The 17,700-nt window shown below is 35.2% G+C and overlaps 1 protein-coding gene across 2 annotated transcripts in view; it reads right to left on the bottom strand.

Annotated features, from left to right (window-relative positions):
* itgb1a (integrin, beta 1a) overlaps positions 1 to 17,700 on the bottom strand; it is a 91,065-nt gene that overhangs the window by 30,529 nt on the left and 42,836 nt on the right. For both annotated transcript variants that reach the window (XM_039753570.1, XM_039753571.1), the window contains exons 2-4: positions 6,230 to 6,296; positions 5,108 to 5,193; positions 2,709 to 2,925 (exon numbers count right to left, since the gene is read on the bottom strand). In XM_039753570.1, coding sequence (XP_039609504.1) covers positions 2,709 to 2,925; positions 5,108 to 5,193; positions 6,230 to 6,296 — 370 coding nt within the window. The remainder of the gene's footprint in view (positions 1 to 2,708; positions 2,926 to 5,107; positions 5,194 to 6,229; positions 6,297 to 17,700) is intronic.

Raw genomic sequence — 17,700 nt, 5'->3', positions numbered from 1 at the left:
GAGACATGACTACAGCCGGTTGCAGCATTCAATGAATATACATCGCCGAATTTACTCGGCTCAGGCGTGCTGGCAAACTCACAGAGAAACAACTTTAGCTGGTTGCGGAGTTCAATGAATGTACGTCGCTGCATATACTTGACTTTGGCGTGCTTCCAAATTGCACTGGAAACCGACTCTAGCCAGTTGCTGTGGTTTAAGGGTTAAGTGAATATAATTTCAGTTATGTTTGCTAACGTGTTTGGAGCTATAGTAAACGAGTGAATAGGAGTAGCTGAACCGTCCAAGTTTTTTTCTTCTTTTTTCGTATAATATTTGAGTTCATATGAATAGTAAACCATCTCTAACTAACGTTAGGTAACTTGTGTTTTGGAGTATATCAGTAATTAGCTTGTTACATATTTTAGTCTGTTATTTTTTTATTTTGGCATAATATAGTACATGATGTGATAAACTACAGCACTTTCCTTTCAGAGTGTGATGATTAAAACATCTTTGTCTGCAAAATCATTCTTCTGTATTCCTGCTACCTCTACTCTCCTCTCAGCAGCTGGGAACATTGTCTCAAAGAAGAGAGCCAGCCTCACACCAGAGCTTGTTGAAATGCTCACGTTCCTGCACTGCAATCAGGAATATATGAACTGAATCTTTTATAAACTGCACATTATTGTTTTATTTTATTTGTATTGAAGCTTTATTTAAACTTTTGGACTTTAAGACACACCAGTGGCCATTTTTGGTTAAATGCACTTTTTTTGTTTAAAGACTATGTGCACTTTAGTTTGTATTGTTTAATGTGTTTCTTTTTTATTGTGATGGTCACACTAATATAAAACATCTGATTGTTTTCAAATTCATATGTTTCACTGATTGTTATTTTAATTTGATTATTATTAATTTTAATTGTGTTAATGCAGAGACATCAGGGTGACATTCACAGGTGGACAGACGTTAGCAGATGAGGTAAGACATGCACTGGAGCACAGAACAGGATGTTCAACAACAGGTCACAGGCATCAAAATAGTCAGGCATGAAATAATCGTGACTAATCGCTTAAAAAAATTGAATGATTAGTCGACTACCAAAATAATCATTAGTTGCAGCCCTAATGTGAAGCAGATATTGCTGATCTTTTTTTCTCTGCCATGCCACCTTGTCGATCAGTGTCCTTATGAAGTTTTTAACAAGAAAGACTTTACGGGGGTTGTTGCCAGCCACAAATTGAGCATCATTAGCGTTCACCACCAAGCTTTCAATTAAGACCAAAAATCAGGGTAGTCCAGGTGGTTTCCAAGTTAGCGTACGACATACAGGCACAACCCTAAGCATTTTACACACACACACAATATTATATATTATCATCATGCTCCCACCACCATGTTTGACTGTTGGTATAATGTTCTTTTTCTGAAATGCTGTATTACTTTTACGCCAGATGTAACAGAAACTTTTGTTTCGTCAGTCCACAGAATATTTTCCCAAAAGTCTTGGGGATCGGGGATCATCAAGATGTTTTTTGGCAAAAGTGAGACAAGCCTTTACGTTCTTTTTGGTCAGCAGTGGTTTTTGCCTTGGAACTCTGCCATGCATGCCATTTTTACCCAGTCTCTTTCTTATGGTTGAGTCCTGAACACTGACCTTAACTGAGGCAAGTGAGGCCTGCAGTTCTTTAGATGTTGCTCTGGGTTGTTTTGTGATCTCTTGGATGAGTCGTCACTGCACTCTTGGGGTTATTTTTGTAGGCTGGCTAATCCTGAGAAGGTTCACCACCACTGTTCCATGTTTTCTCTACCTGTATTTGTGGATAATGGCTCTCACCGTGGTTTGCTGGATTCCCAAAGCTTTAGAAATGGCTTTGTAACCTTGTCCAGACTGATAGATGTCATGTCAATTACTTTGTTTCTCATCTTTCCCTGAATTTCTTTAGATTGCGGCATGATGCCCTCCTTTTGGGGATCTTTTGGCCTAATTAGGCCTGGGTGTGGCTAGTGAAATTGAACTCAGCTTTCCAAAAAATGTGATTAAGCACACTTACTTCATGATTTACCACGGGGGCAATTACTTTTTTACATATAGCCATGTAGGTTTGGAAAGTTTTTTTTTCCTTAATAAATTAAATCATCACTTAAAATTTGCATTTTGTGTTTACTTCGGTTATCTTTGTCTAATATTTACATTTGTTTGATGATCTGAAACATTTAAATGTGATAAACATGCAAAAAAATTAGAAATCAGGAAGGGGCAAATACTTTTTCACAACACTACATATAAATTAATTTTTTTATATAAGGATTCTAGTACTTCGAGACATAGAGCTGTTTGTGAAGCATATACAACCTTCAGTCAGATACTATTTGCAGACTTTAGACTTCATGAAAATTGTCTTAACTTTGACACATTTCAAACTTTCTCAAACAGTAAAGAAACTTAAACAGATGGTGTGTTTGGAACAGAGTAAATATAATAAAAAAATAGAAATGGAAACACAACATTCTTTTCTATACATATAAACATATATTTCCTTGACATAGAGCATTATTTTTTGGAAAAAATATTCAGCAGGTTTCACCTAAACAACAAAACATTATCTTCACAACCCATGTGCAAAATAAATAATAAATAACTTGCTGGTCCAGTGCCACAAAACTTTTAACATTATTAAAAAGATCACCAACACATGCTACGAAATGATGAAGTTGAAATTCACCTGATCGAAGCGTCAGAGTCATTTTCTGTGGCTGAATCTGGGTAATTTCTTCTGGCTTTAATTTTTCAGAATTCTGGCTGCGGTTGGTCACTGGCTTGTTCTGCAACACTTTTTGTGTTCCACGAGGGTTCTCTATCATGTCGTCAGGACAGCGTTTTCTCAAAGATTCCAAGTCATCACATCGTGCCGATGTAGGTTCCCCTTGTTTTAAGAAGTCCTATAGTGAGATGTACCCATATTTTTAATATATATATATATATATATATATATATATATATATATATATATATATATATATATATATATATATATATATATATAAAAATGTTTAAATTAAGTGCTTTCAAAAATTCAAATACACATTCATTTAGGCAATAGGAAACTGTGGAATATAAAGAAGAAAATATGCAAAATGAAACACAAGCTGTTTGAAGTAATGGTAGTTTCACCATCTCTTTACAGCCTATATTCCTTAAAATTTAAATATTCTTCAGGAAATTACCACACTTCCCTGTTATTGATTTAATTGCACTACACTGATACTGTACACATATTCCCTACAACATAAATTTCAAAACATACAAATTAAACATTTCACAAAAACAAGGTAGTGAGTATGCAATTCAGTAAGCATTCATATACATACAGTATACAAAGCATCAACTGAAAGTTGTTACAGGAAGCAATCTTCCACCTGCCATACATATGAAATTGTAAGAACACGAAAAAGGTACAAAAAGAAAAATGAAAAAGAGTTGACCGAGTATGCAAGCAGCAATCATGGAACCTCAATGAATTTAAAATGCCTCTGACTCCATAATACATTTTTGTTAAGCCCAGTTGTATTAAGTTTTTCGTCTGGAACATGGCACAAACCTATACATATCACGAAGTTTGCTACATCTTTCATTACCTGGAAAATATTTATTTCACTCATTATTGCATCAACTGGAGACTTTTTCTTTGTTGAAAAAATTTTCAAGCCGTAAATACATTAAAAAAAAAATACCATTATTTAAACGACATGCATGGAACAGTTTCTGTTAAAAAAAAAAAAAAAAAAAATTTACATGCTGAACAAAATCTTATGAACATAGTCAACTTTGTTCTGAAAAAAGGAACTATGCAACAAATGATCCGATAGTATAAACTATTTACAATAAAGACCAGGGCTTGTGCTCCAAATGCTCCCTGCATGGAGTTTGCATGTTCTTCCCTTGTACGGATGGACTTATTCCAGGTGTCTCGGTTTCCTACCAAAGTCCAAAGACATGTAGGTTAGGTGGAAGGGCATATCTAAATTGACCACATTGTGTGTTTGTGTGGGGACTCCCCCTACCTTGTGCCTAGTGTTGGCTGTAATGAGCTCCAGCTACCTCACAGCCCTGCCTTGGATAAGCTAGTTACAAAAATGGATGGATAGATGTTTCTGCTAATTAAAATTAAGTTTTGCATTTGACTGTGTTTTTTAATCATGGTATCAAAGAGTGATAAGCTGCCTGTTGGTTGGTCGGACATGAAAAGAAGCATTTCACTGTACTTTAATATTGTAAGACAGCAATATCACAGTTGTATCACAATTGTTGAAATCTGATTCTATACAATTCGGTTTCAAATCATAACAGTTTTGACTTAAATAATCAGTCACCATATTTTCTAACTTCCAGTCACCTTACAATGGAAACCAAATGTATACTACCTACACACATTATAAATGATAGATTCTGATAGAATACTATGTATATGTGAATTATGACTTTTAGTGGTTTGGTAATGAGAAGTCAAGCAAAATGACACCTGTTATTGGCTAACTAAAAACATTGCAATATGCAAGCTTTCGAGGCAACTCAGGCTCCTTCTTCAGGCAAGATGTAACTTTGCTTGACTTCTCATTACATCCATAATGGCTAACACGGTACAACATCCTAGTACTACTGGTTTGGTAAGGAATGTATTATTTGTGGTTATGATAAAAAATAAGTGACATCAACACATTCATGCCTCATACTCTATTTTGAAATTTCTCTGAGATTTGTTGGCCCTGAAAAAGGACACTTGCTAATCAGTGTTTTTAGATGACCAACAAGGCAGCACGTTAAATCATGAAAGATACTCTATTTACTTGTTTTACAAAAAAAAGCTGCAATTTGTTTCATTTGTAATTTTAAATTTTCAAGTGAAAGCTTTTAATTCTCCTTAATATGGCATTCAACTATTGATATATTTATTTGCTAATACAAAGTCAAAAAGTAACCCAAAAGTGAGATACAAACCAAATTAAATAAACAATAACATTTTCAGTATTTTCAACAGCTAAGTAACTACAAAGTCCAGTATTATTTTAGGACTGGCCACTGCTCTCTTTAAATGAAATAAGTAGCAATAAAACGGAGACTTACAGGCTTGGTACACCATCCACAGTTTGCTGCCACTTGTATACACTCACCACAGGATTTTGCATTGGATTTTGTACACTCATTGCCCTCTGTAATAAAAACATAACTTAGTTACTTACACACCACACTGGTTCTCAGTTATTTAAAGTAATGCTCCAGGCATTAGCTGTGCAAAGGTTTTGGGATAACAGACTTAACAGCTTAGGACAATGTGAATATTGGTTCAGAAATAGAAGCCACATGTGCTCAACAGGTTCAATTCATGTGGCAAATGAAAACTTCTGCATCACATAAAATGATTAGCAGGTTCAAGTGGCACAGCTTTAACTGGCTCAATCTATAGGATAACAAGGAGCTGAAGACTATAAAGGCAGCATTGGGCCATTTCACTGCAACGCCACTAACACACACACTTATGCTAATTTTGATTACCCAGTTAACCTAACATTTGCATTTTTTGCAATTTGTGAAAAACCAGACAATCTTGAGAAACACAAACACATGGTGAAAAAACTCTGCAATGACATGGCCTTGACTTATGAGACAGAAACGATGACCCCTGTCCAACTGCACCACCCAGCCTAGACATTATTATGACAGAACTGAAAGCTAAAATGATGCCTGTAGAGAACACTCTGTGGTACATAAAATTTCACTTGTCATTTTTTTAGTATAATTAAGAATATTTTAAATAATGTGAAATTATACAAAATAAGCCTAGAAATACTTGGTACATATTGCACATAGTGCCTAAGAATAGCATGCCCACCTTATATTACATGTAATACTCAAAAGAGCCGAGTGCAGCTATCTTGCCAAGGTATTTTTATAACAGTTAGAAGCACCCAAATGAGCAAAGGTTCTGTGGCAACTTGCACCAAAGGCAAATACTGGCACTATGTCATAAACATGCAGATATCAGCTAGATGACCATGTAACTGTCGGGGAACAGCCAGTTTTTACAAGATATAAAAATAAATGGCAAATTTGATCAACATAGCTAAATAGATTTTGGCTAACACGTTCCAGGGAGTCCTTTCTGGTGGGAGAGAATAAAATGCAATATGAAAAAAGTACAGGGACTAACATAAAATATTAAAAGTCAAAAACAGACATCCATCTTACCTTGCTGAGCACCAATGGAACAAACCAGGCATCCAAGTGTCACTAATATCGGAAAAGGAACATTCATCTGAGAGAGAAAAAAAAAAAAAGTGGGCTCAAAATGTTAATTGAACACATACATTTAATTCAGCAGTAATATTTATCACCAGAAAACCTGGTGTTTTTCACTAATGACAACAGTTCAACATCAACTACTATTTTTGGCAAACTCTGTCCTTATAGGTAGTCAAGTCAGGTGTAATTCACCCATGACCCAACTGTAGGTATATTGTCATAAGGAACGGATGCCCTCCTTCTTTAAATAATTCATATTTTTTTAAAAGCCACAATATATAATAAAGGATCATTTTTGGTGAAAAAGTTTGTTGTACAGATAGTAACACATATACAATTAAGGTCAACCAAGAGATGCATTGATCACAAAAATAATTGCATCATATACAAAACACCAAAATATTGACAGTGTTATGCCAAACATGGACATACATCTATAAAGAGAAACAGTGATCATAGGTCAAAGCTCAGTGATAGGGACAGACTGATACTTGACATGATAATTGCTCAATGGTTTAAAAATTACTGTTATTGTCCTGTTGGTGCATAAATGCAGAGGGTGATGCTATGAGGAACTTTATGAGAATCGGATGAAGAGTGGTCAACTTCCAAACAGTGTATGTTTTTCTTCACACAGAGAACCATAGACACATGGAATAAGTTACCAAGTATAGTGGTAGAGTGGTAGACAGAAGGACTTAGGAACCTTAAAAACTGGACTTTATACTATTTTGGAGGAATTACGTCGACAGGACAGGCGAGCTTTGTTGGGATGAATGGCCTATTCTCATTTAAAACTTTTTAATGCTCTAATGTTTTTATTCAGAACAGATTCTTCCTTTATGGCTTTTCCTCGTCTACAGCTTTCATGTACACACAGCCGACCTCTACAACTTAGCAAACAAAACTGTTTGATGTTATCAGGACGAATCACAAACTAGTTGGACCGAGTTGCTGAGAATATGGCGCTACACAAGTGGCATGTAATGTTACATTACCTTTATTTCACAGAATTTATGGACTGTGCAGATTGTTCTTTTTACCACCTTTTGTTTCAGTGCTCGGCATAACAAACACTAGGGACTGCTTGTCACTGAATTGAATTATCTCCAAAAGTTATTCTTATATTTGTTGGAGTAAGAAATTCAATGACAATGATAAACAGTCATATTAAAAAACAAAATAAATTACAATCTTTAACCAACCTTAAAAACAAAATGAGCATATATTGTTTCTTTTAAACAACAATGTATCTGACTGTCATAAGGGAAAACATAATTCTGTATTAAGGGTAATAATTGTCTGCAGGTAATTTACAGGTCTCATGCCTGTTCATTCAAATTTGTGGGCAGCAGTAATAGATAAACTCTGTGTCTATCGATAAAGAGTTGTAAAAAGAAACATGGAGCCAGATTTATTTAATTTCTTCTGACTTTTTCTATTAGATTATTACACTGCAACTCACTGCTACCATAACACTGTAAACTGCAAGAGAAAAAGTTATACTGGCCAACTTGTGTACTAGAAAGTTACATAAAAAGCTTGACACAAAATATCACATCAAACATAACAGTTACCAAATGTAAAGAACTAAAGCAGAGATGAATTAAAAACATGACAAAGCTTAAGTACAAAAAGCAAAGATTTAAAGAACACTTGCAACTGCTGTTAAGCCAAAAATTATTTTTTGTTTAACTGTGAACCGCACCTTTAGATATGATGACCGACATTCCTCACTGGAAATCAAGTAGCCTCAGAAGTTTGACTTATACACCAGTGTGCAATAAAAGCAGTGGGATTAACAGCAAAAATAAATTGGATATTAGCCTTCAGATAACCACAGCCTGATGTTCTGCACAAAAATACCTTGAAAACTCGGTGTAGAATTCTCAATGGGGAAAAAAATAAATCAGAAGTAAATCATAAACTGAGCATGAGTACACCAGTGGAACATTCCAGAAGGCAAGAAACACTTGATATGTGTACCAAAATACAGCCTTGACAGAAACATGTTTTACCCCTGAAAGCCAAAGAAATGCAAAATAAAAGACAGATGGATTTAACAAAATAATGTTGACTGCTACTTGGTGCTGCCAGCACTTTAAATAGCACAACCCAAACTACTACTGCTTCTTCCCAAACACAAAACCAATAAATCATCAGATACACAAATACTCTGTGCTTCAGCTCTTTCAGAACAGCAACAAAATGTGAGTAGCATGAATGCTTCTTCAAGGAAGACTAAGCAGCATCTTGTGTGCACTCATGTCAGTGACTGCTGTCATATGCATCTGAACTTAATGAAGACTGCAGTACTCATATCAAAGCACCTCTTTCACCTAATAAGTAAGTCATAGTTTTATACCATGGGTCATGACCCATATTTTCTACTTTCGGTCACACAGAGTCATGAATCACAACTGAATGGAAAAAAGTCACAGATGATTTGCATAATGTATTGCAATGCATCGTCATGAGCAGCTAAAGCAAACATCATTGCTCCATATTGACCTCAATCTGCCATTTTCCAAGGGGCAGGGATGACAACGGGTGGTGATTCTCCAAGGGTGAAGGATGATGATCACTGGCAATTCTTCAAGATGGACAAAGCCACCCCCGTGATGACTATTGCTTGCAGTTCTTCAAGGGGTGAAGAATGTATCAACCTCTTGGATGATGCTCAGCAATGACTGTGGGTCGTGAAGACACAAAAAAGGCAAAATTGGTTTGTGGCAAGGTTATTATAGTTTTGCCTTTTTATATTAGTTTTTATTTCTATATTTTTTCTGACCTTACTTGGAAATTCAGTTTAGTTTTTATTTCACAAAGACATTTCTATTTTATTTATATATATATTAGTTTCAGTTTTAGTAATTATGGCATGGAGCGCCTATGGAGTTAGTTTTGTGTCACAATCAGACAGAACTGTACACTTAACTGATTTGGATACGAGTTTAATGTTCGTGGAAGCTTACTACACTGCCCTGCCTGGTTTAATATCTGGTTTTGTTTTTGTCTGATAAAAACAAGCATAATCAAAAGTAGACACTGAATATGAACAATTTCTCACAATTTTATAATTTTTAAAATATTTTCTCATGAAAATCACAGGGGCTTAGGAAGAACAGGACTCTTACAGTAGACTTGAATAAGTGTGCAGACCCCACTTAGCTGTATTGAGGGAAAAAAAGAAACAGCAGCATGTAGTGTCAAGGTTAGGGGTGGTGAGTCTTGAATAGCCCACCATAAGAACAGTAAACCCATAATGAGCAGGTAATAAAGAGTATGGACAGGCATAAAACAATAGAGACAGTGTCTGAGATTAAGAACAACATATACATTATCTAAACCGGTTTATCCAGAGTAGGATTGCAGGAAACTTGGAGCCTACCGCAGCAGGTTTGGATGTAAGGCAGGAAAAATCCCTGGTATGCAATATGTATGATAAGGCTGATGTTAAGAATAAAAAGAATATGATATTTCAACTATCTATTTTGAGAGAGAGAGAGAAAAACATTGAAAAAAAGAGGACAAATATTTTAAAATATAATTCTGCTAAAGAATTACTTTCACAATATCAGGTATTTTGAGTTGTGAATATGAACTAAAAAAAGATGAATAAATATGGAATACAAAAAACCATTAGTATGTTCAGTTTTTCATCACTTGTCAGACTCTCTACCTTTGTAAAATGACGTTTTTAAAGCAAAAGTGATTGGTCAGCAACAATATGAGGATCTTGTATGATGACCTTGTCAGTCTCTTGATTAGTGCCGTTTTATTTTCCAAAAACCGGGAGTGGTCTCCCCTCAACTTTCTTGTATACTCAGATATGGGGATGGATATTTGAGGAATAGACAATGATTATATTTTTATATTATGTACATTAAGGAGCCATCAACAACAAATCAAATTAATAATATACTGAACAATTATTGTAAAAGTAAAGTTGAAAAAAAATCGGTCTCTGCAGCTGCATAAATAAAAAACAAAAAATCGAGTATATGTTCAAGTGAACTACCACTTCCGGGAGATGGATTTGGCCCAAAAGTTAATACAGATCTACAATTGTGGTGTAACAAGCACATGCCGAATTTCATCCATCTATCTAGTTGTGTTTTTGAGTTATTGTGTTTATACACACACACACAATTCCAAACAGTATTGTTGGACTCTGGGAGGTCAATAAAGTCAAGATTCATCAAAATATCGAGGTCGAAGTTTTTCATGATTACTATACTTTCTCTATACTTCGTATATGAGAAAGTAAAAATGATTTCTCCCGTGCGAAGGTGCCGTCAACAAAAACCAGACATCTGAGAAATAAACTGAAACGTTGCTCACTCATGATTTTTCTGTCCATATGATAAACGTTTTGTTGACCAGCACATTCTGATTTCAGCTGTTTGAATTACATCTTGATATACAACAAGCACAAAGAAAGGCGGCACGCAAATCGCTGTCTATTTCTCATGCTTTATGCACCCGCACTCAGCTTGCTCTGTCACTGCAAATGCTGTGTGAACAGCCACCCTCCGTCACCAGCCACCGTTCACTGGATGAACATATGCGGACGGCTCATGGTGGGTGACTTTCTGTTTTAGAGTTCAAACTTACAAGGGTTAAAGACTAACGGCAAGAATATTCATTCAAAAACGAAAACTAAAAATATTTTAGTAAATTATTATTTCATTTCAGTTAGTCTTTCCAGCTACTTTAATAGTTTCATTTAGTTTTAGTTTTTCATTTCAGGTTTGTTAAATATTTTATTTCAGTTTTACGAAAATGTTTTTTTTTTTTTTTAAATAATAGATTCAGTTTTGATTTTAGTTTTCGTTAACTAGAACAACCTTGGTTTGTGGGAATGAAAAGTTTAAGAACCACTGCCATAGGTAGTCAGAATAAACAGCTTCACCACCTTGACATTTTTTCATCTGTTTCTTTCAAAATATTAAGCACCACATTTAAACACCAGACAACAAAATGTTAAAAGGCCCCGAATTAAAGAAGACCAGACAACAATTAGCAAATAGGCTTACTGATTACTTTCCTCAAGGACGTGAAATCTTATGTCAAAGTACATTTCACTAGTTGTAAAGCAGCTTCAAACTTAAAATTCTGAAAGATGTACAGAACTTAATTGTGTGGCACTATATATGTGCTCAGAAAACAAAAACGACCAAACATCTGTGCCCAGTATCAGAGCACTTGAAATTAATTTACTGAAAATATTCTATTACAAAGCTCTGAAAAATTATTTAACTGTTTAGTGAACACCATCTAAATGTACTAGTGAGCCTAAATCAACACTTGCCTATGGAATATGCAATAACAGTGTGGGGCTCTGGGGATACTGCTGCTACATGCCATTTGGTCTCTATATATGCATGGCAAGAGCTATGTTCATACACTTGGAATTAAATAAAGACTGATTAATGTGGCTGCCGAAATCTGCCAAAGATGCATCTTGCCTCCTTTCTTGTTCAAGGGCTTAAAAATTATATACAGTATATATTTTTTCAGTAGGAAACACTTTTTTAGACATTAAAATGCTTACAAATGTTTTAGGATCAAGGTGAAATAACACATAATTTAGTGTTGCAGCAGGGGGTTGGTGGCAGAGTTGGCACTCCAGCCACCATAAAAAACCTCACACTGGTTCCATTCCATCAGAACTAGTGTGGTGCTGAGGTATCACCCATTGCATGGCTGCACTCGGGTCCTAATCTGGGATCCCGAGTTGGTTTGTCATGTGATGAGTGCGGTAATGCGCTGTATAAGCACATGCTCCTAACCTCTCTCTCTTTCTAATCTGAATTGAGCTGGCCACTTACTGTAGAAATAATCTATTCACTTACAGACTCACTTTATGCATATTTTGGGATCATAGTGACCAGATACTATCCCAAAAGCAATGGTGCCAGGCTTGGCTCAAACATGGGACATATGCCAGTCCATTTCATGGAACACTCACGACAACTCCAACATTTATGCAATACAGCTGTTCATTGATTTAACCAATGCATTACAAGTGACAACCTGGCAGAAGTGAAATGGCTGTGTGTACAGTGCAGGTCAGGTCAGGATGGGGAGCATGCACTGGTTGACCCTTTATCTGCCACGTCCAGGTGTTACGTGGGCATCCCCTTGGCCTGGTCCAGCCATTTGGGTCCTCAGTATACAAAGCATATTATATTGGTGGAAAGCATTCTCAAACAGTGCTAGGAACTAGAAGTATATATGGGAGAATATGAATCAATAAACCTACATCAAAAACAAAAACATAACTTTTTTGCTGTAATAAATATAGATCACACAGATTAATTAATTATTAATAATTACTTAATTATAAACTACAAAAAAAATTAAGCATGAAAACAGTACACTAGATATTGATATACGTGATTAACTGCTGCAGGATATCTGCAGACAACTTTTAAAATATGTACTTGTGTTTTGATCAGATGGCTACTTTCAGTTTACTTGGAGGAAAATAAACTGTCGTACCCAAGTTCAAAACAACATAGGAAATAATTACAAACATACAGGGAGGGAGGGACATTTGATTGTTTTCTTTGTATACAGTCCAATGTGACATGACTTTAGATGTTAGTGCCTAGCTTACCACACTGCAAATGTACATGTGCAAACGGAACGGAAAACAGAAAAAAAAAACTCCTTTTCAGGCAGGTAGTCACTAACTCACTGATTGCATTTACAGGCATGCACAAAACCAGGATAAGTTAAAACACTAATATCATAAAAATGCACATAAATACACAAAAAGATTAAATATTATCTTCAGCCACTGAGAATCCAAAAACATGTATTGACCATGCATCACACAAGTGAGGAAATATAATTTTAAAAGTACTTTATTGCATTACTCATTAATTACAAAAAAACGAACTACATATGTACTTACATATTGTGAAATTTAGTATGTTAAAACCGTACATTACTTTTGCGTTACCTTTCCTTCTGTATGAAAAACTGAAAGTTTGACTGGCCAGCATGTGTTATCAAATCCTAAACCCATATATGATCTTTCATAAAACTGACCAAAAAAACAGGCCAAACATGGCAAGTTTTATAAATACATGTAATCCTTCATGCGCTGTGAAGTAAATAGCATCCATCCCTTTTACCATCCCGAACCCATAACTCATTTTATTATTAATTTATTCATTATTATTGTGGATTGCACACTCTTTTCTGGTTGGCTGTGTGATTATCCCCTGCAAAAGAGTGATATACCAGTACACTTGCTTCCTGCCTTGTACCCAATGCTGCTGGGATAATAACACAGTTATTTATATTTCAATAAAATAAGTATTGCATTGGGTTACTTTTTACTTTAAAAAGTACTCAGACAATGTAACACATATTGATTTTAACGTGTTACCCCCACACATACTGCTCCTAAGATTGTGGTGCAGTGCATAGCACTATATATTCAGCTCATCACCATGAATTTAGCAATTTCTGAAATATTGAGACAGATTACTTTAGCCAGAACAACAAAAAATGCAATCACCCAAGCATTTGCCTAAGGAAAGTTATCTTTGTGGATACTTATACCATTTATGTACCAAGCAAAGACATACGTGGGGCACAGTGCAAAAGACATACACAGATTATGAAACCATAACTTTTATCTGGTTAAGTTTACATGGCCACATGACTGGGTTACCTGGGGAGAAATCTCCGAGTGTTAACCCAGTTTCTCAGAGACCAATAACCTGGTTTCTCAACCTGAAATATGGGTATACATGGCATTTTTGAAACCAGGTTTCTGTGAATAACCAGGTTATTAAAGCACATGTAAATGCTTTGATTCAATGCATTTGCTTAGCATAACTTCTTACCTCAGGCAAACTGCAAGAGAAATGTACAAAGAACAAATGCGAATGCACCTTGCATAGCACCACAAAGGTCCTGTAACATTTCCTCATTTTGGCAGCCAATCAACAAGGAGCATACTTCAATAAACCAGTCCAAACAGATGTCTGTGCTTCCACAAGCTTCTCTTCTGTTTCTACCATCCAAAACACTAGGCACCCTTCTTTCATTGTAGTCACCAATGTTCGTCATGGTTTGTGGGCATTGTATTTACAGCTCTTTGAGTTTTGTGCTCATTGGCTGTTAACTCTTATAGGAGTGAACGCTGGCATTTACAGTAACTTCTCACTATGATAAAATTAAACCAGTTTGATTCTGCTGTAAAGAGTCACAAAGTCCTGAGTGACCAAGGGTGCCACACCACAAAACTGATGGTTAGGGGCACTCACTGTAACTGTCAACAAATCACCTCACTTATATATGAAAATTAAGGGTACATTATTAAAAAAAAAAGTTGATTACTCCACTTGATGAAACACCATCTTAACAGAATGACCCACAATGTTGAGAAACAGTGATTTAATAATCACATAAGTATCCTCCCATTTGATATTTGTGTAATATCAAAAAACAATTCAAAGGAAAAAACTAACATGTCTACAAAATTCACTTTTCAAAAGGATTTTCACGCAGCAAAGGGAAAAAAGCAAGCTGCAAACCGCAGTACAGAAATGTGAGCCAAGGCCAGGCTTACTAGATTAAATGATCTCTTAAGAATTCTACTGCTTCCCACACTCAAATTTAGTCTCTCAACGGGCCTTTTCTTTGGACCAACATCACATTTTCCTTCATATATTACTATAACTAATAATAAACAGACAACCTTTTTTAGACAGCCAAACTGCAGGTTCCCTGCGGACCAGCTGAATGTGTCTTAAGAGAAACTGATGCATTGCATTAAAGGATAATGAAGCCAAAAAAAACCCTGCAACCCTCCACCACTGAAGGCATTCTGAAGCATTTAACGGACTCTAAAATGATGTCTCTTTTCCCATATACGGTCATGCTAATATCAGCCTCCAAAGGCTAGCTGCTCCACACCCTCTCTTCCTGTTCATTAGCTCATTTAAATAGGTCTTTCTTTTATTATGCTGCAATCCGAGAATTCAGGAGACTTGCTTTAAACTTTGTAGCTCAAAATGAAAATGCAGACAAAAACAAAATGAAAAATAAACCGATAAATTAACAAAAATAAATAAATAAATAAAACACAAAAAATCTAAATCAAAGCCAGGACAGCACTAAAGAGAAATCACTTGAGCAAACAGACCAAGTTAAATGCAAGAAAATCAATACATACGGATTTTCATACTACACCAATACATTTTCTTCAGACAATTAAAACTGAGTATCTTTCATGGTTTAATAAACTGTTTTTTTTAAAACTGTGTCTTTACATACAAATAATCTGTACCTTATATACAAAGTGAGGCCCATTCTTAGTCATTTTAAATTACATAAAACAAGATATCATTGGTAAATTTAACATTCACCAACACCAAAATTAAGGGTGCTTCAAGCAAAATAAGATTTTAAATGACCGCCACATTTTATTTCACTAAATTTCACAAAAACCTTTAGCACATACCATATTTATTGAAAAAAATAAATTAAATCTTCTTCAACCCATGCTGGGCAGCTATTTGAAAGGTTTAATCTCATTACTACAGAGGTAATCCACAATGCATCTGCAAAAACTCAAAAAACACAACTCTTGGTTCCCAGTTTCAGTTTTTCTTTCAACTGATTTACCTTTATAAATATAACCATTTGTCCTGACAGTGTCTCAGCAAGCAGCTTTTTTGTTGTTAAAGTATTAAACAAGCTTATTTTTATTATGCATTTAAGATAAACAAGTATCTATACAATTTGCATACAACTTCGAACTTCTCTGAAGCTTTATTTGCGGAAATTACACCCCATTCAAGTGCACAATCACATACATATGATATGTATGTCAATATATTTACACACAGAGAGAATAGTTGCTTTAAAGTTGAATAGAAAACATTCCAGAGTTAGTTGTACAACCCTGTTATAAAAACAAATTAACTAAAAGCATCAGCAACAGCAAAAATCTTTGAGTGTACATAGTGTATGTGTCTATGTAAGTGTGATCTGTATGTTTAGGTGAAACCTTTGTAAAAGTATTAAGAGTTATCCAGAAATGTTTTTAATATCAAGTTTAGGAAACTGGCATTAAATGTAGTGAGTGTGGTGTTTCTGTGAAATGTTTTAGCTTTTACTTTCCTTTAAACACAACCATTACAAAGAAGCTATAAATGAGGGGTTATCAGTATTAGTATAACATTATATACAAGAAGTCAGAAGACATGTAGTTGTACTAATACAAAACAGGAAGGTAACCTAATATACACGAGTGGGCCCTACAATTAACTGGTGTCCTGTGCAGGGTGTTTTTCTTCCTTTTGCAATGGGCTTCCAAGATAGGCTCCAGCGCCCTATGACAACTTTAAACTGAATTAAATTGGTTTGAGAAGGTAATGCTACATATATATATATATATATATATATATATATATATATATATATATATATATATATATATATATATATATATATATATATATATATATATATTTGGCAAGAGATCATAAACATGAGAAATATACAATACCTGCTGAAGATGAATAGTTAAATAGATCAATTAAATTTAAAGAAGGCTTAAAGAAGCACTTACGCCAAACTTTTAATTTTATGTCCCCTCTTTATTGTCAGTCAGTCATTGTCTAACCCACTTAGTCCTAAACACAGTCACAGGGGGTGCGGGAGCTTATTCTAGATAGTACAGGGCACAAGGCAGGAACAAACCCTGGGCAGGACACCAGACCAGCACAGGACAGACAGACACACAGACAGACAGACACATATACACACACACACACACACACACACACACACACACAAAAGGGACAATTTAGGATTGCCAATCCACCTAACCTACAAGTTATTAGACTGTGGGAGGAAATTGGAGCACCTAGAGGAAACCCATGCAGGGAAGACTCAGGATGCGAACCCTGGTCTCTTTACTGCAAGGCAGCAGTGCTACGATTGTGCCACCATTTTTATTGTAATGAAGAAAAATACAGGACAGAGAAAAATGGGAATCATGTCAAGGAGGGTTATGATGTCACTGTAGTGCAGCATGATTCACACACAGCAGAAAAAACACCCATCAAATTGCAGTACCATAAATGCATTTAAAGATCATTCTTAAATGAACACAAGACAGAAGGAACAAAGAAAATGTTGTAGCATTGGAGGAGATTTTTAAAATGTGGAAACCCTAACCTGGAACTCTGCAAGATAATAATTTTACCCTATAGCTAAAATATACAATAAAATATTAAATATATAGAATACATATGGCATTGATACTGTCAGATATTTATAGAGCAGTAATGTAACTCAACATTCAAATAGTATTGAAAACATTAAATGCAAAAAGAAACTTAATTTTGAACGAATAGAAAGGTTCACCATATTGCAGACGT

This window comes from Polypterus senegalus, chromosome 5 (assembly GCF_016835505.1).
Source record: "Polypterus senegalus isolate Bchr_013 chromosome 5, ASM1683550v1, whole genome shotgun sequence".
Lineage (NCBI taxonomy): Eukaryota > Metazoa > Chordata > Cladistia > Polypteriformes > Polypteridae > Polypterus > Polypterus senegalus.
Note: the sequence above shows the minus strand (reverse complement) of the source record. Positions and strands in the feature narration are given on the sequence as shown.